The sequence below is a fragment of the Ips typographus genome, linkage group LG2, assembly GCF_016097725.1.
Source record: "Ips typographus isolate SLU linkage group LG2, UJ_Ityp_2.0, whole genome shotgun sequence".
Lineage (NCBI taxonomy): Eukaryota > Metazoa > Arthropoda > Insecta > Coleoptera > Curculionidae > Ips > Ips typographus.
In genome coordinates, this window is record NC_138423.1 from 20,294,213 (window position 1) to 20,318,593 (window position 24,381).

Below are 24,381 nucleotides of genomic sequence, written 5' to 3' on the forward strand. Positions count from 1 at the left end.
TTACTTACTTAATAACTTTTCTACAGATTTACAAACAACTTCAAGAACAACTAGCTAAATTGAAACTGCCAGACAGCGAATATGAAGAAACGCTCGTTGAACTGTTGCCTGAAGTACAGGAAGACGAGGAAAGCCCCATAACTCCAACAAACAGTATGGAAGTTACCATAGACCAAGCGAATCAAGATGAATTATTAGATAAAGAACAAGATTTAGAGAAAATGGTGGACGACATGTGCAAGTGGTGAAGTTTGTCATTTGACTTTATATTTGCATTTATGTTGTTTTAAAAGTAAAGTTCCGACTAAACAAAGCAAAAGATCGATAGATAGTTCATCCGTAATAAGGAAATTAAACGAGCGGATCGGTACTTGCCGAGTATTTTTGGTCGATTAATATAATATTATCTCATTAATAACCTAGAGTTACTTTGTTTTTGGCAATAGTTAAGTAATATTTTGTACACTCTGCATGATTGACAAGTTAGTTACCAAGGTGGCTCTTCCTGCGTCATAAAGGAGTTGAATGGACGATTTTGTATTTGATACATAAATTATTCTTATTTAAATCTGTTCGTAACAAAATGTGATTTTAAAAATAATAAAAGTTTTGTTTTTCAGTTCTTTGTGATACATTTATTTTCGTTTTTATCACTGCTATTAAGAAATTACTTTTAATTAATAATTCGCGTCTAACACCGACTTGTTGTGAATTAGTACATTTAAAAAACTATTAATACAATACTCTTCTATGTGCAGAATAAAATAAACCTCCAACTTGCCATCAAATTTAAAAATGCAACAAATGACACTAAAGGTAATTTATTTGGTATGAGCCTTCTTCCAACTCTCCCAAGCTATCTGCATCGACCAAATACTTAACGGTCTCATATACCCAATTGATCGATACGATTTTTGATCGTACAGAGCTTCGGGAGTTTCAAAAATCATGCCAAATTGTTCAGTCATGGATTGAAACATTCCTCCGGCAGTTTTGAACCCCTCCTCCAGTAGCCCCTACAAACAAAATTTTGAGTAATATGGCCCTGGTATTACCTCTGGGACTTAAAAACCTCTTGAATCATGGTGGCCGCCAACGCGTACGTTACTCCGGTCCACACTTCCTCGCTCTGAGTAGTAATTCTGTCAACTTGACCCTTCAAAAACCCATTAACAGCTCCCATTTTTCCTTCGCAAAAACACAGAACGTTGTTCTCGTAAATAGTCCTCAAAGCGCTACTCACTTGCGACTTTGGAAATATCTTTAAATACATTTAAGTTACAGGTTACTAATAATAGTTGATGCAATGGATCTTACGGGATTATTTTCCCCGCTCTCAATACAGTTTAGGTACCAGTGCGCGTTTAGCTGATCGGCCATAATACTTTCGGATTGATTCTTGGAACTGTCAAAATTATAGTACTTTCCGTTCCACAATTTTGAGTTGAATGACGTGGTTCCCTTTGACAGGATTTGTTGGTAAAAATTTTGGTCCTGTGTTTTGCCCAAACTGGCCGCCATTCGCGTCATTGCGTATACGGCTCCTAGCCAAAGACCACCGCAATACGCACTAGAAAAATTGTGTTTTAGGGATAGAAATGGAAAATTATCTGAAATTAATTTTTGGAGAAAATGCCAAAAGAATTTCAGGAGAATTCAAGAAAAGACTGGTAGAATTTGGACTATTTGAAAATTATAAAATTCCAAGTTAGATGTGTGCCTTGGTGGAACCACTCTGTAAGTAGCCGAGTAGCCTGTACAGCTCCATAAAGCCAAATTTGACAGTTCTAAAGTTAAGGAACACTTTTCTTAGACTTGACAACTGTCATAACTAGAGTCCGGATTTCTAAGAATTTTGCTTTTTGTAAATAATAAAAGCAGTCAACTTTTGACATCTAATGTGAACGATTTACGCAAAAACACGTCATTTGGCGGGTTTTTTGTACTTAATTTAGTTTTTCATGCTTATTTGCTGCTATTTTTTGTATGGTTTTATTTTCTATAGGGTAATTTACAATTGAAGCTTTTCAAGCTATATTGAGATATTGAAGGCTTCTGAAAGACAAAAACATACCAATTATGAATTGCTTCAAAGTAGTTTAAAAAATGTAAAAACATTCCAAAACACTATATAAGCTCCAAAATGTCTTGCAAAAGCTTACAAAACAGTCTTGAGAACAGTCTAAAAGCTTTCAAATGTTTTTCAACTTATCTATAGAAGCTCTCAAATGATTTGAAGACGGTCTAGAAGCTTCCCTATGCTTCTAGAGCAGTTTAACAGCTTCCAAAAGTTTCTAGAACCGTCTACAAGGTTTCAAATGCCTTAAAAGCAGTCCAGAACCTTCAGTGCTCTTTAAACTGTAAACACTTTTCAAATGCTCAAGAAAACACAAATCTGGTGTCTGTTTTGCTGTAACTGCCGCCATTTTGTCACTGACTTTGAAATTAAGACATATGGCACCCTTAAAAATTATATTTTTACAAATGACACTTTACGTCACATTTCTACTACTAACCTGAACTAACTAAGGCAGTTAAAGACAATTCATTCAAAATTCCGAAAAAAGGTAATCAAGTATGACGCCCTCTAGCGGCCAGACGGGGCAAGTTAGCGGTGCTGACTCAATGTCCCGTGATAGCTCCAATCATTAGCTACTTACGATCATTTAATGTGTCTATACGGAACGTTTTAAATAATCAAGTTATTTGCGATTTTTTGAGAAAATGCACCGAAATTTTGCGCAAATGAAGGTTTTTCCTGGCCTACTTTACTGACCGCCGCCTGAATTAAAGGTTAAATATTTTCGAAAATGGTTAGATTTACATAAAAACTACAAGAATGCAAAATTGTTCTTAATGGACCACTAAACCAAACTACGTAACGTTTGAACCTCAATACAGAGTGTGCACGAAATTGTTAGTGGGTCATTATTTTTGCTCACCCTGTACACAATTTTTTAGATAGAAATTTTTGCTCTACACCACTAAAAAGAGAAATTCAAGACGTTTCTTTTAAGTGGTTAAACCTCCCTGAACTCCCAAAAATAACCAAGGTACGGATTGTTCAATTTTTGAACTAAAAAGTGTATCTAAGTAGTTTTTGGAAAATATCTCAAAAACGATTATATTTACAAAAAAAACACTGCAGAAACACCAAAATGTTTCTCAAGCAGTCGAAAGCCTTCCAAAAGCTTTTAGAACGCTCTAAAGGCTTCCAAATAATCTTCAACTAGTCTAAAAGCTCTCAAAAAAAATCAAGGCAGTCTAAAAGCTTCCGTATGTTTCTAGAACAGTCAATAAGTTTTCAAATGCTTTAAAAGCAGTCCAAAAACCTTCAATGCTTTTTAAACTCTCTAGAAACCTTCCAAATGGTCCTAAAGTAGACTAAAAAGATTTCAAAATACTACAGAAATAACTCCAAAATGCTTCTAAAGCAGTCGAAGGCCTTCCAAAAGCTTTTAGAGGAGTCTAAAAGCTTCCAAATGCTCTTCATCTAGTCTAAAAGCTTTCAAATCATTTCAAGAGTCTAAAAGTTTCCGTATGCTTTTGGCGCAGTTTACAAGGTTCCAAAAGTTTCTAGAACCTTCTACAAGGTTTCAAATGCCTTAAAAGCAGTCCAGAACCTTCAATGCTCCTAAAGTATTCTAAAAAGATTTCAAAACACTACAGAAAATTCAAAATGCTTCTAGAGCCGTCGGAAGCTTTTCAAAACGGTCTAAAAGCTTCCAAAAGCTCTTCAACTATAGCCTAGAAATTCAAAATTGTCTAAATTTTCCAAAAAATTCTAAAACCGTCTAAGAGTTTCCAAATGCCTCTAAATCATTCCAGAACCTTTAATATGCTCTTTAAACTGTCCAAAACTTTCCAAATGCTCCTCAAGTAGTTAAATTTTGAGAACAGAAATTTCCAAAACAGTCTAAAATCTTCCGTATGCTTCTAAAGCAGTTTAAAAGCTTCAATTCTAGAACTTAAATTCAAAAATAGTAAAACAATTTGCATTTCTGAAATAGTGCTTTTTACAGATTTTTATACTTTTTTGAGAAAAATTAATTAGCTTTTCAAGCGCTTTTTTTCACGATTTTAGTGCTTTTTAATCCGGACTCTAGCCATAGCTGTCGAAACTTGTTTACCAGTTGTTCAAAACTCTGAGAACATTTTGCAAAAGATAATTTACTGTTTTTCGTAAATTCTACGTGGAGAAAATTACCTTAGGCCATCTCTAGTTAAGGAATATCCTAATACGTTTTGTAAAAGTTGTCAGTGTGTACAGATTTGCTATTATATTAACCATTGAGGAATAAAATGACTAACCTAGCACCAGTCATGACCCAAGTGTCAAAAGTTTGATCCGGCTCACCACAGTTTTCTATTAGTCCGTCCTTGTCCTGATCGTACTTAAGCATTTCCTGCATTATAACGTCACACGCTTTGTACATATCCTAAAATTATTAAGTAATTCAAACTAAAAGTTTAATAGAGATACGTTCTATATGTTTGTTGAGAGGACTTAATCATTTATTTTAATTAAAGTTTAATGTTAATCACATTGTTAAACCTATTTCTCTGTCTAGCTTTGCGGCTTCACAAAGCCACTCACAATTTATATTTTCAAACTGAATTAAATGACAAACTTACGCGTACAAAATCCACGTCCAGATTGCCCGCAATCCAACTATCTCGAAACGTTTGCAAAACAAACTTTGGCCCTAAGTCCTTCCAAGTACTGACATCGTGTATAGGGTAAGCGTTCAGTAAATCAAAAGGACATTCAGCCGGATCGCCTGCATCGTGCGGTACGGTGTTCGGCTTTTTACGTTCCACTATTTCTCCATTAAAAAGCATTTTAACTTTTTTAGGAATTTCGGCATAAATAAAATCTCGCAGATCATACTGTAAGGACCGCTGTAACATCGGCCAATTTTTGGTTAGAGCGTGCGATGCGTAAAAGTGCACGTCGTACGAATTGTACATTCGGTATTCGTGACCCTCGACGTAAGCAAATCGTCCGTATTTTTTGCTGAAAAAGTTTTGGTTAAAAAAAAATTGTATAGTTAATTTCCGGCTAAACAACCGTGGATCAGATTTGGTTTTAGTTATAGTTTCATCTTCCACATCCTTCATCGACAGCCAAATAGACCCACCATCACTAATGAAGTAGGTTTCATTAAACAGAGCTGACTTATACCAATCAGGCAATTCCCTGCAAATATTTGGTAATTAAATCGATTTACTTACTAAGATGTCACACATACGGATCGTCTAATATCGGTTGTTGCCAGGCAAAAATATCGTTCTCCCATTGATCAAAGTTTTGAAAACTAAAGTCGACAATTTTAAGCGCCGCATTCTCTTTACCAAATAAATCCGTATAGTATTTGAAATACTTGATTGAACCAACAGGGTAAACGATACTTGGCATATCCCAAACCAAGACCATTTCAATGTTTCGAATCGTTTGACTGTTCATTGTGGTTTTTGCCGCAATTCCTACGCCAATTTCCCCGTAAACGTGAGGGTTTTTATTGCTGGGTTTGTCAAACTGACCGTTATCACTAAGCTAAAATAATGAAGTTGCTAGTTATAAAAATAGTTAATTGTGTAATTAGTTTTACTTGGTTCCACACTATCGAACCATCCGAGTTTGGATTGAAATTTAAACACTTTGACACTGTAACGTCATCTGAAGATTTAACACCCAAAGTGTAGGAACATTGATTCTTGTCTAAAGCGTGATAAAGGATTACTCCTTCAGAATTTCCATAAGAAAATGCTTTTGAGCTACAGGCAGCTGAAAAACATCATGAACTAATACAGCTAACTAAATAAGAGTATTATGTTTGGTATGCTACCTCAGAAAACATTTAAACTGTACTAGTTAAAAAAAATGTAAGTTTACAAAACAACATTCAGGAAAATTACAATTTGTGTTGTCCAATTTGTAAAACAAGCAAGTTCCTTTACATAAAAAAATCCAAAGCATATTTCTTAAATCAAACTTACATTGACTATCAGCTTTCTTATTGCCAGTACCATTTTTAAAAGTGAAGGCTATTGTGACTGTCCTCATACACTCACTGACATTCTCTATACTCCAAATAAATACTGCACATGGCAAAGAACTACTCTAAAATAGAAAATACCTACTTTTGGATCTTACAAATTCAAGAATCTTCACTACCTTACCGTGTAATTATGTGGAATTACTGGGCTTATTTGACGACAAGTTAAAATTATACCATACTCTGACAAGTCATATTCTGTCCATGCTCTGGGATACAGTCCTGTATATGAACATTTCTGACTGTCCAGTAAGTTTAGCCAAGCTGACAGTGAAGTTTTCCTATAAGAAATTTATATTATGTTTGCAATATGGTTCTGTTCAGTGACTTTTGACTGTTGCGTCTTTTGTTGTTTGTGTTAAAATTGTGTTTTATTATATCATACTATATGCAAGCTTTGTCATTTTGACATTTGACAATTCTACAACTGACCCTTCTAAAAAGAGCCAGAAGCTTTTAAAAATGTCTTAAACCTGTTCAAAATTGTCATGTTTGAATGTGCCAATGACCTTTTCCAGAACTATTTTAAATTGCTGTAGGCCTCTATCTCTATGATCATTTTGAAATTTCCATAGACCTCTAAATGCTATTACAAACCTTCTAAGAAGTACCAAAAGCTTCTACAAGTGTCTCAACACCTTTCCAGAGTTGATTTACATTGTCAGAAGTCTGTAGGAACATAAAATGTGCCAAAGACCTCAAAATGCTACTGAGAACTTTCTAAAAAGTTCCAGAGCCTTCTATAAGTGTTTTAAACTTTCCCAGAACTGTTTCAACATGCCAGAGACCTTTAGGATCATTTTTAAAGTTCCATACCCATCTAAATGTTTTTGAAAACCTTCTAAAGAGCACCAGAGGCGTCTACAAGTATTGTAAATCTTTCCAGAATTATTTTAAATTGTCAGAGGCCTCTAAGTCCATTTTGAAGGTTCCATAGAGCTTTAAATGCTATTGAGAACCAGGGTTGGGTTGTTTTAAAACAACTGTTTTAACACAGTTGTTTAAAACACGTTTAAAACACTGCAAATAAAACAGGTGGTGTTTAAATCAGTGTTTTAAAACTTATGTTTAAAACACTGTTTTTTTTCAACTAATTAAAAGCTGATTATTATGCGCCTATATTTAATTTATTTAGTGTTTTCAATTCTTTGAGCCTGTGGTCTGCTGTATTGTAATTTTTAAATTAGAGTTTTTCTTGTTTTTTTTTTAATTTTTTTCAGTATGAAAGAACCAAAACTAAAAAAAAAATCAATTTGAAACATACATTTTAATGCTACTTTTTTAAAAGGAATATTTATGCACTAGGCAGCTACCAGCTCTACAAAACTTTATTGAAAATATAGTTAACTACATAGGAACAGAGGTATAACACCTGTAAAGTGTAAACTGTAAAAAAATCTGAACTTAACATGTCACATGGGTAATAAGTTATAAAAGTTAAAAGTCAAGACCTGAAAAAAAAACATAAAAGCTAATCTTCAGCATTACTAGTAGTACTAGTAAGGTAGTGCCCACGTTCCCAAGCTAAAAACTATGACAACTTTTACGTACATTATTTAACATTTTTATTTAGATGTTGAAACATGGTCAAGGTTACCTGTATACTGTATTAGATAGCAAGATAAATATTGTTTTAAAACACTTTTTTGATTTTAAAACAATGTTTTATTTCACACGCAAGAAAAGACTGTTTTAAAACAAAAAACATGTTTTTTTGGTTAAAAAACAAGTTTTTTGTTTTTTTTAGAAAAAAACAATTTTCACCCAACCCTGTTGAGAACCTTATAAAAAGTGCCAGAAGCCTCTACAAGTGTTGTAAACCTTTCCAGAATTGTTTAAAATTGTCATGTTTGAATGTGCCCAAGACCTTTTCCAGAACTATTTTAAATTGCTGTAGGGTTCTATCTCTATGATCATTTTGAAATTTCCATAGACCTCTAAATGCTACTGAGAACTTTCTAAAAAGTTCCAGAGCCTTCTATAAGTGTTTTAAACTTTCCCAGAACTGTTTCAACATGCCAGAGACCTTTAGGACCATTTTTAAAGTTCCATAGACATCTAAACGTTTTTGAAAACCTCCTAAAGAGCACCAGAGGTGTCTCTACAAGTATGGTAAATCTTTCCAAAATAATTTTAAATTGTCAGAGGCCTCTAAGCCCATTTTGAATGTTCCATAGACATCTAAATGCTATTGAGAACCTTATAAAAAGTGCCAGAAGCCTCTACAAGTGTTGTAAACCTTTCCGGAGTTCTTTTGAATTGTCAGAGACCTCTAGGACCATTTTGAAAGTTCCATAGACCTCTAAATGCTATTGAGAACCTTGTAAAAAGCACCAGAGCCCTCTACAAGCATCTTAAACTTTTCCAGACTTGTTTTAAATTGTAGAGGCCTTAGGGACCATTTTGAAAGTTCCAAAAACCTCTAAATACTACTGAGAACTTTCTGAAAAGTTTCTTAGCCCTCTACAACTGGTTTAAACTTTCCCAGAATTGTTGCCATTATCAGAACTCACTCAACAATTATCCTTGCAATTATCAGTTGCATTAGTTACTAAAATAGCTTACCTGTATGTAGACAAGCAGCTCTGAAATATAGTCTTCAGGTTTTCATCTTTGATTGTAACAATAAACTGATTGGCATCCACTGTATTGTATTCACAAACATTTGGCTTCAACTGGAATCTACAGAACTCTCCTTTATACCCTCTGCCTATACTACCTGCCCCTATTCCACCAATGGGAACTCCTGTAAGTGAAAATTTCTTAAGTGAATAATTCTGCCCAATCAAAATGTTAACAGAATAACATTACCATATATTTGTTTTCCAGTTTCCATTTTTACATAATCCATTACAATCGATTTCCCTGTGAACTTGCACACTATGTAATACCATATATACCTGTAACAGATAAAAGTTAAATACAGTTGATTGTAATGAAACAGTTTTACCTGAGAAAAAGAGGTAAAAGATTCCATATTATGCGTGGAGATGGGATAAAATGAGGGCTGCGCTTTTCTGGATATTCGTGGTCTAACTGAACCTTAAAACCATATTTTGGACTGGCCGTTTTCAACTCAGATCTGTACTTTGACTCCTTCATAGCTAATATACTATTTATACTATCACAGAAATGAATGCAAACATACAATTTTGGATAACAACACTCAAATTTATGACTTATTAATAGAATACTGACAAAATGTACTATTTAAATCAATTTTATACTTTTTATTTTTGATGTTTATTTTGTTTATCTCTTGTTTGTCATGTAAACTGAAAATGGAGGTTATTTCTTCTCTTCTTTTCTTCTGTATAGCAACAAACCACAATTTAAGCTACCACGGACCCACTTGCTTAAAAAAATGCTGCAATTAAGGTTTTCTGGAAAATTTAGGGCTTCTTTAAGCCAAATTAAATTAGTACTTAAAATGTTTTTCAAGAAAGTTAGGTTAAGTTCGTAGTTTGAAAAGTACGTCTATTTCCCTTCTCAGTCAATTAAATACTTATTATATACTCTATCTCCTCTTATACATCGAAAAGAATAACTTATACCTTGTTTCTGACTGTAGTTGAACAAAGTATTTTTCATATTTTTGTGTTACTATTTTCTGTCAAATTTTTACATTTTATAGCCTCCTCCAATACGCAATAAAACACTAATTTGATTGTAACTTGTATAACAAAATATTAATATATATTCAAGAATAAATAATATCACCTACTAATAGAATATCACCAATCACGCATCTAAGGACATTCAAATATCTGTATTCACTTATCAATTCTAGCATCAAATTCTTAGTTTTATATCTATCCAGCGTCCAGCGGTAACATTATACACATTAATAACTAAAAGGAACACTGCCCAATAGTTTACCCAATTCCATCACCACCCAAAATAAACCCTATCAAAGCGTCAAACTAAATCATCACCAACTATTGGATGATGGTTGATCGCCATTCCACAAATCCTGATGATGATCGTGGTGCGTGTTATAATAAACTACTTTAGGTTTTTCCTGCTGCTTCGACTTCTTCAGCTCCACCAGCAACTTGGCTTTCTGCACCAGCAAAGTAGCGAAAGCGATCAACAGCATTTTTGCTGATATTGCCGTATTGACAAACTTCAGTAAAGTGAGGATTAGTTCACGCAAAGCCATTCCTGCCATCGCAACTTTAATACTGTCAGTAGCTGATTTCAGAATTTTGGTTGCTTTATCCCGAGCCTGACGATGACCTAGAAAAGATGATCTTATATAAATTGTTGTTTGTGTAATATGTAAGTGTTCATTGTGTTATATTTTATGAAATAAAACTTGAAAATTTCTTAAGTTGTATATCATCACCGTGTATATTTGCACATCAATAACTAGATTAAACATTTCAATCTTTAGTCACTAAATCTTCCAGTGATCGTAGTTGGGTTGAATATCCAAATCTTCATCATAATGATGGTCGTGATGGTCCAATTGAACAATTTTCTGCTGATGACCTACGTGCTTGTAAGTTGCCCATGACTTGATGACGCTATGAACTAAAGCACCTAGAGCTATGAGCATAAACTTAAACTGAACAGCAGCATTGAACATTTTGATAAGAATGCATATTTTTATGGCTAAGGCTGCCAAAAGTAATACCACTTTTCCTGCGTGTACGAGCTTTTTGATTGGGCCTTTTTTGGTTTTCTTCCTTGCTGAAAAGAGATTAGTACAGTGTAGATTGGTTTTTACGTTTCAATACCAACTAGAGAACGTTAATCACAAGGTTTTAACACGTAATTAACACACCGGGCGGCATTCTTCAAACAATAAGTAGTGTTATTAAAGTTAAATACTCACATGCAGATTGGGGTTATTTTAGTAGTTACTGAAGTAGTATTTAAGCAAAAAGTAATAAACTGCACATTGTGGCATAATAAAAAACAATTTCATCTCAAACTTCCAAATTGCAAAATACAGAAAGTAGGATTGCAAATTATTTGCTTAACAGAAACTGGCTAAAATAAAACCCTAATGTGCTGTTTTGCAGACATTTAAAATATCTTATTTTAGCACTTTTGTGCAAATATGGCTTTTTAATTACTCTGAACTGAAAATATTCAAGTTGCAGCTTAAGACAAAAATCAAGAACAACACTGCACGACTCTTCTCCAATACCACATTCTCATTTCATTGACTTTGCAATTCACCAAACAACGCCAGTTTTCATTCGCTTTTATTCGGCGATGCTATTAAAAACGTACCAACATTTACATTGAAATAATAAATTGTCTTAAATAAACATAAAAGCTGCTTAAATGCCTTTATAAAAACCTAAACGGATGAATGGAGTGTATAGTTGGTTGCCTACCCATTTACGTACACGGGAGAGGGCATATACCCAATTTACTAAAAGCATTGGCGATATAGTAGAATTGTGTGTTTTAGAATAATTCAACTTCTGTAAATAGTCCAATTGCTATTAAGCTGTGTACTTGAAGTAGCTAATGTACTTGAAGTAAATAATACGTGTAATTCTCTTTCTGACAGCACCTTTATATCCTCTTTAACCCTTATATTATCGTTACTATAGTAATAAAACACCTAGATTAAACAACATACTATATTAATCAAAATAATCAATGATCCATATGACCATATGAGACTTTATTCTTGATCGCTTGTAACACGACCGATACTATAGCTATGAGATATAGTTTGGCGCTGACCGCGGCTGCTACTAATCCTACGATGATACCCAAAACGAGAAAAGCGGCCAATAGGGCCAACTTTAGGGCGGCTAATTTGGGGGCTAAATTCATCATGTACATCCCGAATCCGCCCCAGAAGTTATCGTTGTCTTTGTCCCCCTTTTTGCGTGGTGCGTGTCTCTCACTGCGAAGCACTAAAAGTAGAACGTGTAACTGTTTTTCTGTGTTATTTACAATATTTATTATCAATGGAAATGGTCTAGATTGGGTTTTATTAATAATAAGAGACGCAACATTGCAAAATGTTTGTTTATTGAATTAACACTTATCATTTAGTCTATATGGTACTACTATGTTTCATGCAATATGCATTACTTTTCTAACGATTTAACCGATACCCTCTTAATTGTTAATAATTAATTCCTATCTACATCAGCAATAAATAATTTTCAGTACCCATCCCGAACTGGGAGAGGGGTATTTGGCAAGTAGCTGTCTGAAATTCAGATCACTATAACAACAAAACACAACAAGCAGAATTAATCCAACCAGGAGGACCAAAGTGATGAGGCTGGTTTATGAGCTGAATAAGCAACTTTATGGGATCCATAATCCTCTTTTGGCAAATAATTCCTATGCCAATCATCTACCGGCAAGTGCTCAAAATGGTGCTCACCCTCCTCGTAATGGTGGTCGTGGTGCACGTCTTCGTGCACCACCACGGGAGCTTCGTGTTTCGATTCCAACCACACCTTCAGGCCCAAAAATGCCACGCCCCACATGGCAACCAGCAAAAATTTGAAAGCCACGAACGCGTTGAACATCATCAAGATAGCCACTTCGAAAAGGAAGAGCACCAGCGAGTACAGACCCAGTTTTACTACTCGTACGATTTTGGTGATGAAGCCTTCTTTGTAGTTTTTGTGTTTGTTATGATGATGACCTCTTGATGTACCGGTTGTATCTCTGCTTGTCACTGAAAATGTTTAAATATGAAGATTATTGATTAGTTTTACTTATTTTGAGTGTAGGTTGGTGAAGAATGTTGAGTTCAAAAGTGGGAAAGAAAATAAAATAAGTGGTCCAGTAAACCCAACATTATTCAATCCTATCCGACAACAGGGTAAAACACTCACGTTATTCTATCTAATAAATCACCATGATTGAACTATTTCATGATGATTATTGTGTTGGTTAAACTTCTTAGCCAGCACGAATAACCCAATGGCAACTCCTATCAGACACTTGACAACTATTGTCTTTACGCCCAACAGTACCACTGGTATCGTTACCCCTACCAACGCCAACGAAATGGCCACTACGACTTTCAGAATCCGGATGGCTTCGTTCATGAGCTCTTTTTTCGGTTTGCCATCGGCCTCCGAATCGTATTTTTTATGTCGCGCTGAAATTTTCCATCTGATTAGGTTTCAACAATTTTTTTGGGACGTACCACCTGGTCGCACCTACCTGTGGGCCGAGGACGAGACATTTGCGTACGTGTGAAAAAATTGAACGGCTCTCAAGAAAGCGGTACGCACTTTTCGGCGTACTGACCCACAGTTAGGTGTGACCAGATGGTACGTCAGTTGTTTGTTATCATCTCGTAGGACGTACGCAAATGACTCATCCTTTTTTCAATCACCACCATCAAATTCTGTACTATTGCTTAAAATTTCATGTAGATTTTAAAAATAAAATGAAAACTATAATTGTTGCCAAGTTGTTAAAAACATGAAACTCTTGAGAAAAAGTAATTGAAAAATTCTCTTATGTTAGTTGGACAAAATAATATTCTTTACTTTGTCCTCCATATATTCAACACCTGGAGGACAAACAGGACAATCAATCATTTGGCACAGTTTGATGGTGGTGTTATCCTCAAAAAACGCAATAAAAATTAGAACTTAAAATAAAAATGACCAAATTCAGAAAACTCCAACTAACTGAACATTTACTAACCATATTATAGTTTATTATGTGTTACAGTTTCCTGAACTTGGCCAATAATAGCACTAAACTGATACACACCTTTTTGATTGGTTGGTTAAATCTGGAATGATGATGGATGACGTTAATGATGACGTCAGTCTGATGGTTGATGAAGCCCTTGAAGCATGATTTCACTTGTTCACGTTATGCTGTACGATGCATGCAGGTTATTGGGAATATGATGTGATTCTTATTAGATGATTGCCGAATGTTATTTAAGAAATTGAATTTTATCGGTTGATCGACAATTTGAGGTCAAAAATGTTTGTTTTACTAATTAATAATTACTTATTAACTGAGATTGGTTGTCTCTTGAATGTTGGCTATTTGCTTTTTCTTAATTTTGTGAATTGTCCATTTTATATGCAGATTTCCAATATTTACACTCTCAAAAAATTAAACTTTTTCTGTAGGAAGAGAGTTTTCAAGTGCTTCAAATTAAATTTTATTCTTCATACAGGGTTGCCACATCTGTCAACTCGATTTCCCCAGTCGAAATAAAAAAATCCCCAAACCGTCACTTTTCTTCTGTTTCTTTCAAGATGACAGGTCTCCTTATTTGACACGTGCTAACTTGGTTACTATAACAGCTAGAAGATTCGTTCAAACGTCGAAATGTAGCACATAATTTTGGCTTTCTTTTAGTTAAATACAATTTTCTTCCAAAAATTAAAAATAACCAAGATATTTGACATGAAATACATGTGCATACAAATTAAATACAAAACTTTAGTATAGCCTCTTCTACATATTTTGAAGGTATAGTGCGTTCCTCATAAATTCAAATTATTCCAAAAAGAGTGGTTTTCTGAGTTAGTCCCCTAATAAATATTTTTCCTTCAGGAGAAATCTCCCCAAAAAAAAATATTCCCAAAAAAAACTGTTTTTTGGAAAAATACCATAATTTGGCTACCCTGGCTGTGGTACAGAAAGCCATCTTGTCCGATTTATTGACACTCCAGTTATATGAAAATAATTTTACGTTTTGCGGTGTTGACAGTTCTCAATAATTTTCAAGAATATCTTCGTTTCTGTGATTGGTGTGAACTGACAGGGCTAATAAGTTATAAGTTATAATAATGCAACGTTGCTTGACCCATAGAAATTTAGGGTTGTAAAATGTATAGATATTTTTTTCTAGTTGTTTCTGCACTAGTAGGAGAAAAATTGGAAAAATGGAAATCACAGTAAATAACACACATGCGGAATGTACCACTTTTCGCACTTGATTGTAAAAGTTAGCGTTTGGTGTGGTAAATCCACATAACGGTACTGAAAAATCAATCACCTATTATGAAAATAAATCCGTTAATAAATTGTATTAAGTTATCATTATGTTTGAAAGTATATTAGCAAGTGTCTGCCAATATAATTTGGCAATGTAAATTTTCCAAATATCAGTCTAGAATATTAAACTATTTGCATTGTAGTGCTAATTTTATGTTCGGTTAAATAACGGAATTAGGCGGAAAACAATTTTAGGTCAATAACTCGGTTTTTACATTAATAATTGTTTTAATAAATTAATACCCTACTGGAAAACAACCACACAAGTCCTAACATGACTCTAAACTAGTACTTTTCCGACTAGATATTTCACTTCAACGACCTTTGAGATGAATAAGCCAAATCCTGCGCACTTCTAGCCGCATTAAATTCTCCTCCTCCGTATGGCGCTCCCCCAGGACTGGAATACTCCAAACCATCCCCTCCCGACGAGTAAGGGTTCTTATAAACAATCTCCTCGTTATGATGGTGGTCGTGATCGTTGTTTTTGATGGACATCCAGAATTTCACGGCCTGGATCGCGAATCCACCCAACGAGATCAGCAGGAACTTAAATTGCATGGCGGTTTGGAGGAACTTGAGCAGCACGGCCAGTTTTAGTACGATTATTAAAGCGACCACAGCGACCCTCAACAGTCTCACCAAGCTTTTTAGGGGTTTTTTGTCTTTCTTCTTCTTCTTTTTCGAACCCGAACTTAATTCTCTCATCTCTGAAACGCAGGCAAATGTGGTTAGTAACGGTAACCAGATTGGTTAAATAAAATGCATGCTTGGTTAGTAAGTTGGTTAGTGGTGTCTAAAATCAATTTTGTTAGCTGTTATGGTGTTTCTTTTTTTTGGAAAAAATGCATGCATGTGATTATACTATAGTGAAAACCAAAGGTGTATTAGTGTTACTGTAATAAATCTTGCAAATTATAGAAAAACGGATTTTTAAAGCCATACTTCACCGTAAACTATCCATTATTGAAGAAGCTGCTAGATTTATTGATCATGCATGAAGGTTTAATTATATACCTTCACAAGGCTAAGGTTGTCAAGAAAATTTCATTCATAGATTTATGTTTTAGGTTTAAAGTAAGTAATTTTTTTAAATTTTCTAACATAAATTTAGTGGTGAATTTCCATGCTTTATGCTCTCATCATGCACATTCTATTAATTATTTAAGTGGTGGTCATGCAATATTTTATAGAAATAGTAATGAGTCTTTATGGGTTACTTACTTTTGAGGTGTGTATTATAACGTGACGTTTCCTGTTCGTTTATAGTGTTACGGAATGCAATTATTTGGTTGTTGCATATATTGGAAAAAACAGTGTAATTTTTGTTTGCTCAAGTGGTTTACTTAAAACAATTACAATTCTAGTATGCAATGAGTATAAAAGAGTACAAATCTAATACAGGTATAATAAACTTATTATAAAATGTTGTGTATTCTGTAGCGCATGTCATGTATTTATTATGATTTGTGTATGATAACATGCTAAAATACATGCAATGTGCTTTTACATGCTTACGACTTACAGAGTACACCTACCTGCTGTTTTTTGTATAAAATCTTAAACTTGGTAGTACTCCATTCAATTTTACTTACTTCACTTACATTGAACACTTAACCATCACTAGTTAATAGTTATTTATACAGGATGTTCTAGGTTTAATGTGGAAAGTGTACCAGGTGATAAAACTCAGTTTTACAAGTAAACTAAAATTGCCTTCAGTTTATAACAAAAAAAAAATATTAAAATTTTTGAATTTTTTCTTAGGCTAGTGGGGTTGTTCATTTTAATTCTAATATTGCATACCTTTTAGAGGGAATGGTAAAAAATCTTGAAACTTTCTTAGATTTGCTAAAAATTTTCCTTGACACTGTAAAAACTGCCTCACCATTAACCTGTTGTAAATTTAAAGAAAAATTTAAAAATTGCTCTAAAGGCAGTGTCAGAATGAGTGTCACATTTGGTCTGACACCCCATAGAGCGGCCTGATAAAGTTACGTCTTAAGAAACGCCAATGATGACGTATCTGCCATTTGTTCTGGTTTGAACCTTGTTAGATATTTGTATTGGTATAGTTAGAAAGTCACATATTAATATATGCTACAATCAGATTAAATCACATCAAGAACACGAACGTCACACGTCTTGTAATTATCTTCAGGTCAGAATGTCAAATGTCTTAATTCATAATTTAAAATAACGTCTCTCAACTGTAAGTTCTTTTTTCTCCTCTTTCAAGCTTTGATGCAGAAAGTGATTAGTTGCCGCTCTCCAAGAGCAGAAAACAAAACTTTTGCGACTTTCCAGAGCAATTTTGCTTTCTACTAACAATCTACACATCGATTCTTGACGTTTCTATAATCTGTCAAAGTGAATTATCATGACGTTTTTGATTGGCAAGTTTAGTGTAGAATTGGTATTTTGCTCTAGTAACTGTCATTGAAACAGTATTAGTTTGCACTGAACATGTCAATCAAAAACGCCATTAAATTGACTAAATTTCAAGCCGAATAAACTAATGCAATTTTTATGCGCAAACTGTATTTTCCGCTCTAAACATAGACTATTTAGTACTTATGGTTGAAATTCTAGGATATAATACGGTCGTTGACTACTATAAGCTAAGTCAGATGGCGTTTGTGTATGGTTTCCGTCACCGTTTAAGGCTCGCGCCCATATGGAGTGCCCATCGTCGTCCCCATGCCCATAATGGTGCTGATGCTGGGCGTGCTCGTAGTAGATCACTTTGGTGGGGTGCGCGTCTTTTTTGAAACTGAGCCAGAATTTGATAGCGTGAAGTAACAGACCAGCAACAGCCAGAAAATAGAATTTCAGTTGTAAGAGAGCGTGGAATAGTTTGAGGATCAGACAGATTTTTTTGTAGATTACTAGACCGATAGCTAAGACTTTAAGCATAGAGTATAGTTTTCGCTTCTGTTTTTTCTTTTTGCTCCTGCCCTCTGTAAATACATATTCAATATCTTAATGTTCTGGCATTATGCTCAAATATGATAACTAAAATCATATACAAATTTCACTTATGTAGAGAGTTTCTTCGCAACAACCTAACTCAAATTTAAAGGTTTTTATTTAAATGTGGAAGATTCAATGTTTCCTGTTAGCAATCGTCCTATGGTTTCAATATGTAAAATAATGTAATGTAAATAGCATTTTTTCAATCATTTATTAAGAAATCTTAATGGTTTTTAAAGTCTTAAATTTATTTTTGGTTTAAAGTTCAAACTTTTCTGAACACTAAACATTAGATCGTTTAGAAACGTGCCGAGAGCAAATTCACAAAAAAAGAATCATATAGTATTAAAAAAGTCTGTAAAAATGACGTCACGCAAAAACAGCTGTTACGTCACGAGGCACGTAGCGTAACCTAGAATTTCAAGAAGCTCAATTTAATTTTAATTGAGTTTAATTTAATTGATATTTTTAATTCAATATCTAGAGCATTTCAATGAGTGAGAATGAATTTTCTCGTTTTTCATTTTCGGCAACATTTTTGACACTTGATTCATTTGACAGTTTAGAAGTGACTAGCTAATGTGGTAAACAAAAATTTACGTCACAACTGTCAAACTCTAAGCAGTAGAACAATGAGTTCAGTTTGTAGAGTTTTCTTGTAGAGTTTTATAGTGATATTTGGGTGCTTAAAGATAATTTTGTCAGTTAACGATCAACCAATTGGTCACCCAAATAATACATTTTTCATATATTGGAGCCCGATTAATTAAAATGTACGTTCCAAAATTAGGGTCATCGGAAAAAAACCTGTATATTTCCAATAAAAAGTATGTTAAACTGTTACTTTGTCCGAATGGATTTCGAATATCAATTAATGAGCTGTTATAGTGAATCTTATGTAAATGAAATGGCTTATGTGAAATGTGGTTGAGATGATGACAAGTATTAATGGGCGGATTCTGGTGTAAACTAGTCGTTTTCGGGCAGGTTTACTTTGATTTCTATTACTGGTATTTTTCGTGCTTTCTCGAATTAACCCACAAAATAAAACTGCCCAAAAACTATACACAACACATAAAATCTACACAAAACGCACATTAAAAGCACATATAAAAAAATCAGGCCACCGGAGCTACCAGCTACCACTTACCACCATTAGATTGGTCGGTTGTGGTGGTCAGATCATTGTCGTCCGACCCTTTTTCATCCTCTTCTTCATCGTCTTCTTCCAAATCATCATCGCCCGCTCGAAACAATCCGGAAAGACCGTTCTGGAACAAACTGCTAAGCTCTGATATAAGTTTGCCTAAAGTGTTGGCCAAATGTGATGGTTTTGTTTCTGAGTCAGCTCTTCCACTTTGTATGACTTGTGCATCTGCTTGGGCTGAAAAAATAAAATAATAATTACTATATAAAGTTATTTGCATTGTTTAAAATATCGGTAAGAAACCCACAATATTAGATCGCCGTGACAGTGACCTCGTTCTGTGAGTTAACCATAAGGTGAAAAACCACTTTCTTCTCGGTCTTCAAATCTGAATCATATGTACGTATAATATAATATGTATTGAGGTTGGAGCTTATCAGTTTGCGTTACTTAAACCTAGTTTTTGCTGGAATATTGACAGCAATGATTAAATATTTAAAACTTGTCACACCAAGTTTTGGGTAAATTTTTGGACCGCTAGACGATATACCCGTTAGCAAACACTGTTTGAATATGTAATACCTGATTAATCGAATACGAAGAATGATAGTGTCTGGATCCTAAACTGATAATGAAACTGACTGGTTGCTTTTGCAGGTCCGTATTTACTCTATGTGCGTAAAAATCAGCACAATGTGATTGGTCAAAATTGGTCCAGCTCAGCTTCCTACTTTTTTTTTGACCAATCACAAACCAAACAGTGGTGCAATTTACGCAATTCTGTACATGTGAATTTGAAAAAAAAAATGTCTATGACAGTCCTGGGTAGAAGTGAAAATTAATATGCGAGCCATCAACGAGTAACGTGCATTTTTCCTGACAGGAAGAGCAGCCGACAAACAGTAAATGAAGACACATACAAAAAGGACATTCTAATTGTCTTTAAACACTGTAACCCAGAACAATAAACCCATTTCGAATTGGCGCCTAGACCATTCGAATTCCTTACTCTACATTTATTACCTTGTAGCTTTAGGATACTTAAAATGTAATAAATGTATGATGCGAATTTATAAATGATATATTAAATGGAAGTGATTTGAATGTGATTAAAGTACTAAAAGTAACAAAATTTGTTTTTGTGGTTTATAATCTCCATAACATGTTTAAATCTTTAATCTTAGCTAGACGATTAGACTTCAACCTCTTCTTGGACCAAAAGAGTTAATTTGGTTTGGCGAGCCATTATTCCAAATTAAGTGACAAAATGGCTAATCAGAGTAATTATTCATAGTTAGAAAATAAACAATCTTATTTATCAAATAAAAAAGTTATTTAGGATTAAGTGTCCAAATGAGACATTACTATTCTAGTTTTTCATAACTTCAAAAATGTTTATTAAGTTTACTTACTTAAAACCTTTTTTTTTGGCAAAAATAGTGGCAATTAAGTGAAATGTTGTTGAATCACCCTGTATTATCTACAAAACAAATCCAAACCAGCGATGTCAGCAATTTTTTGATTATTTTACAATTTCTAAAGCTTTGAAGAACATTTTCTGTACATTTTTGTCACTTGATCAGGTTCTTGAATTTGCTAAAACTTAAGTTTGTAAACTAAATGATTTTTAGACTTGGAGTTGAAATAAATTTACAAACCCTCCAAAGACGACCGAGAAGAAACTGTAAAATAAAAAAATTGCTTAAAGAAACAATTCTTCAAGACTTGACAATTTTATACAGAACGATCTAAGTAATTTAAGATGTAAAAGCATTGAAAGAAACTTAAAATGTTAATTTTGAAGATCTGAAAGAGTTTGATAATGATGATATTGTGAACTTGACATCTTTAGTTAGTTGAATATCTTCAATTTCTAGAAGTTTTTTTTGACAATTTTATGGGTCTTTAAAAACGATTTTCAGAGTTTTTGATTTTCACTTTCCTATCTAGGTAGATGTTGTTCACTTTCATACATTTTTTTATATTTGAAGGTTGTTCTGGTCAGTCAACCAATTCAATAAGCCATTTTTTTAGTGGTTAAAGTCGCCAAGATAAAGAGGATTTTTCAATTTTTAGTTATTTGGAATTTTGCGTTTTGGTGTAGTTTGTTAGGCTCCCCTAAACCCTTAAAGCTTTGGAGGTTTCCAAAGGGTCCTCAAAGGATTTTAAACTGAAAATGTTTAAAAGTCTTTAAAATTATCCTTCAGTTAGTTATTCCGAGCATCAAACACATTTTCTTAGTTGTGTTCAACATTATAAGCTTTTTAAAGTTAGTTTTGGTATCCCTGGAAAGCATCTAGATTCTAGATAGTTCATCGTATATAGTTGGTAGTATGAAATTACCGAGGAAATTAAGCTTTCCATATCAAGTAAAAACATCAAAAAGTTTTCATTATTTTTCAAATTATTCAGATTTGTTTTCAATTTTTTGAAAATCGTTTGTAAAGAACATTCTAAATATTATTACCTCTTTAGAAACTAGAGTCTTAAAAATCCTTGAAAGCTAGTAACAAAGTAACTAACACACTTTACTGTAATGAGACATAACATAGAGGTAAAACACTGATCATTTTTCCGTTAAATTTTTATCATAAATCTCTATAAGTAAAAAAACCGTCATGTGTATGACAATCATCTTATTAGCATAATCAATTACTTATACATAGTCGACATGACGGAAACATTAGTTAGCTTAAGACCGCCTGAAAGTAGCATAAAAACATATTTTATGATTTACTGAAATTATTCAAGTATGAACTAAAAAAATAACCCGTAAATCTTTACGGAAAGCTTGTTTCTGGGAAAAAGAAAGTCTTTCTGATTGATATCAAATTTATTGAATGAGGTTTTTCAAAGTGTGCTTGAAAGTGTTACGTGTGTATGGTAGATCAAAATAAATTTTACGATTATTGATGCTAAATTTTACAACTGTCTCAAGAACAAATATTTAACTAGAAGCAATACAGCCGACTTTCGTAATTAACAAGTTTTCAATCTGATATTGTTTGCATGCCCTCCTAACGGATCTTTACTGTTAGTGACATTACTAGAACATTAGCAGGTGATTCGTATTCCATTGTAACGAATACCAAATCTGGAATTTGAATTTTAACTCAAATGCTGGTTTTATCTGCAACCTACATTCTTCAATGTGATGCATTTTCCCTTGTTTGACGTGGTGATTTACTGTTATGTATTTTGGTTTTGCGGTCGAGAAACAAAAATGCACCAACTATAGGAAAATCCGGTTTGGATTTTTTTAGTCCGGTGAAAAAGTGAAGATCGGACCAGTTTCCTTGACAAATTACCAGACTGAAACCGGCTAACAAATCTGGTATAGAGCTGCTAATGAGGTCTTTGGTTTCACTCATATTTTACTTCAATTCTTTTCAACCAAGTGTCAATTAGAAGCAAGAGCAAGACCAGCGCAAATGTTGGTTTTTTTAACTGTAATAAAGTGACTTTGAAAATGTGGTGCATCAATGAACAATTGCACCGTTTAATTCTCAAGAAACAAGGTATACAGAGTGTTTGAAAAAGCAGGTCAATGTTTCTAAGAACAAACTAGCTTTTTTGTGTAGTTTGGAAAAATTACAGCATTTTGCTTTAATATTTAAGTTAGATAAAAAATTTAACTCTTTGTATATCAAACAGCTGATGGCTCTAATTGAAACAAACTTTACTGAAAGAATCTACGGTTAAACAAATACAGAACTAGTATACTGGATGTCCAAGATAAACCTTCAAAACAATAAAAAAATATGTACTGATTCTAGAGAATCACACAGTACACACAGACATATCACTGTATATTCCTGATTTTTTTTTGGTAAGTACTAACAGACTTCAAAAACGTCAAATTATAAATTTACAAGTTTCTTTAAAGCTAAAAGTAATTAAAAGTTAATAAATAGTGAGTTGAATAGACAATTTTAAACCGTCAAGTCAGTTTCCTAATGCTTCAAGAGTGATTTGATAGTTACATTTTTCAAATTGTAAATTTTCAAGCTTCAACCTTCACATTACGAATTTTAATGGTTTGAAATTAAATCATTGAAAAATCAGTTTTTGTAATTCATTGTCAAATTTAGAAAAATACAGAAATAAGATTAAATTTTTGAATTTTTAAGCTACCTTTAAGGAAGTTTTAAGTCATTTTATTGTCGAATCCAGTTTAGTCTAAATGTACCAGTTTTCAATTTAACCTCTTGTAAGTTTGGCATTTACAGGATAGTTTAGTATATCATTTTAACGCTCTTGAAATGTACTTTTGATCACCCTATATAAGATCTATAGTGAAAATGTAAATTAACTGAGTTTTTGCTGATAAAGACAGTTTAGTTTGAGTTTGACAGTTTTCACTTTAACTCCATGTTACTCGGTTGATTTGACAGTTACAGGATGATTCAGTATATCATTTTAAAGCTCTTTATTCTATACTTTTTGCCAAGTTGTGTGTGTAGTTTCAAAGTCAAACTGCAAGGTTGAAACTTATTTTTAAGCTAAAATTAAAATTCAATTTTTTCTAATTTGAGACTTTCTTAATCAGTGTTGTTTTGTGATTTTCGGATATAAATGAACTTAACCTGTTTTCTTCTTGTAAACTCACCTAATAATTCATTCCTCCTTACTTCCAAATAATCTTCGGCAGCGTTAACGAAACAAGTCACATCGTACTTAATCGCGCACGAAATCAGCCCCAAGTAAGGGGCGACGTCCCTGCTTTTTCTTCTTTCACTTTCCGTACTGTTGGACACCGGATCGTCACCCATTACGCCGAAAACCAAAAAGTACAGCAAAATCACGGTACAGAACAAAACAAACTTAAATTCCATGATGATTGCAAAGCGGACCACGCGTAAATATCTCAAAAGTAGTGAAGATCCGCACCGTAGAAGGTCAAATCATGTCTGAAGACTGCGGAAAGCGGAAGGTATTTATAAGGTAGGGAGATCAGCATCCTTGTGGGTTACTTTGAAAAGAAATGTGGCACATACCCACTACTGTGATTGTTTCCTTCATTATACGCGGATTAATTGATTCTCGTTTATCTCTTTTAAATATTAATTTTGATTTGGTTTTGATCAGCAAGTTTTGGAAGTCAAAATCCAGTTCAAATTTAAAATATGTATGTCAATAGATCATCGCCTACGAAATCAAAAAGGAGTTTAATTGTATTACTCATAAGGTTCGAGAGGGTTATTAAAATAGCGGTTCACTGAAACAATTCGC

At 33.7% G+C, this 24,381-nt stretch overlaps 3 protein-coding genes across 14 annotated transcripts in view; 1 reads left to right on the forward strand and 2 right to left on the reverse strand.

Annotated features, from left to right (window-relative positions):
- The window catches only part of Bruce (BIR repeat containing ubiquitin-conjugating enzyme), a 31,854-nt gene extending 31,231 nt beyond the window's left edge, over nt 1–623 (forward strand). For all 4 annotated transcript variants that reach the window (XM_081972345.1, XM_081972346.1, XM_081972349.1 and 1 more), the window contains exon 44: nt 27–623. In XM_081972345.1, coding sequence (XP_081828471.1) covers nt 27–248 — 222 coding nt within the window. In that variant the 3' untranslated portion in view covers nt 249–623. The remainder of the gene's footprint in view (nt 1–26) is intronic.
- Nucleotides 608–9,496, reverse strand: LOC145724214 (non-lysosomal glucosylceramidase). The gene is made up of 13 exons (XM_081972354.1): nt 9,010–9,496; nt 8,871–8,959; nt 8,625–8,805; nt 6,184–6,340; nt 6,001–6,124; nt 5,613–5,788; nt 5,253–5,557; nt 5,072–5,200; nt 4,636–5,017; nt 4,312–4,439; nt 1,318–1,570; nt 1,073–1,261; nt 608–1,016 (listed from the first exon to the last, which is right to left on the reverse strand). Exons 1-13 carry the CDS (start codon nt 9,159–9,161, stop codon nt 822–824), a joined length of 2,460 nt encoding a protein of 819 aa, XP_081828480.1. The 5' UTR covers nt 9,162–9,496; the 3' UTR covers nt 608–821.
- Nucleotides 9,497–9,721: 225 nt separating this feature from the next.
- LOC145724222 (uncharacterized) lies at nt 9,722–24,156 on the reverse strand. 9 transcript variants are annotated; one of them, XM_081972371.1, is made up of 4 exons: nt 23,759–24,145; nt 19,153–19,386; nt 10,408–10,754; nt 10,173–10,298 (listed from the first exon to the last, which is right to left on the reverse strand). In XM_081972371.1, exons 1-3 carry the CDS (start codon nt 23,982–23,984, stop codon nt 10,459–10,461), a joined length of 756 nt encoding a protein of 251 aa, XP_081828497.1. In that variant the 5' UTR covers nt 23,985–24,145; the 3' UTR covers nt 10,173–10,298; nt 10,408–10,458. The 9 variants fall into 9 exon arrangements, with proteins under 9 accessions (XP_081828495.1, XP_081828497.1, XP_081828496.1 ...); XM_081972373.1 differs by lacking the exons at nt 10,173–10,298; nt 10,408–10,754 and adding exons at nt 12,585–12,726; nt 12,887–13,155 and having other exon boundaries at nt 23,759–24,133; XM_081972367.1 differs by lacking the exons at nt 10,173–10,298; nt 10,408–10,754 and adding exons at nt 12,658–12,726; nt 13,782–15,739 and having other exon boundaries at nt 23,759–24,130.
- Between the last annotated feature and the right edge of the window lie 225 nt (nt 24,157–24,381).

Excerpts from the sequence above, each read along its gene's own strand:
- LOC145724214 (XM_081972354.1), bottom strand. The coding sequence starts at position 9,161 with ATGAAGGAGTCAAAGTACAGATCTGAGTTGAAAACGGCCAGTCCAAAA. Across the intron at positions 8,960-9,009 it reads CTTTTACCTCTTTTTCTCAG|GTATATATGGTATTACATAG; the intron begins GTAAAACTGTTT and ends TATCTGTTACAG. Across the intron at positions 1,571-4,311 it reads TGGGTCATGACTGGTGCTAG|TGCGTATTGCGGTGGTCTTT; the intron begins GTTAGTCATTTT and ends CAATTTTTCTAG.
- LOC145724222 (XM_081972365.1), bottom strand. The coding sequence starts at position 23,984 with ATGGAATTTAAGTTTGTTTTGTTCTGTACCGTGATTTTGCTGTACTTT. Across the intron at positions 19,387-23,758 it reads AAGGAGGAATGAATTATTAG|CCCAAGCAGATGCACAAGTC; the intron begins GTGAGTTTACAA and ends TTATTTTTTCAG. Across the intron at positions 12,727-19,152 it reads AACCGACCAATCTAATGGTG|TGACAAGCAGAGATACAACC; the intron begins GTAAGTGGTAGC and ends AAACATTTTCAG.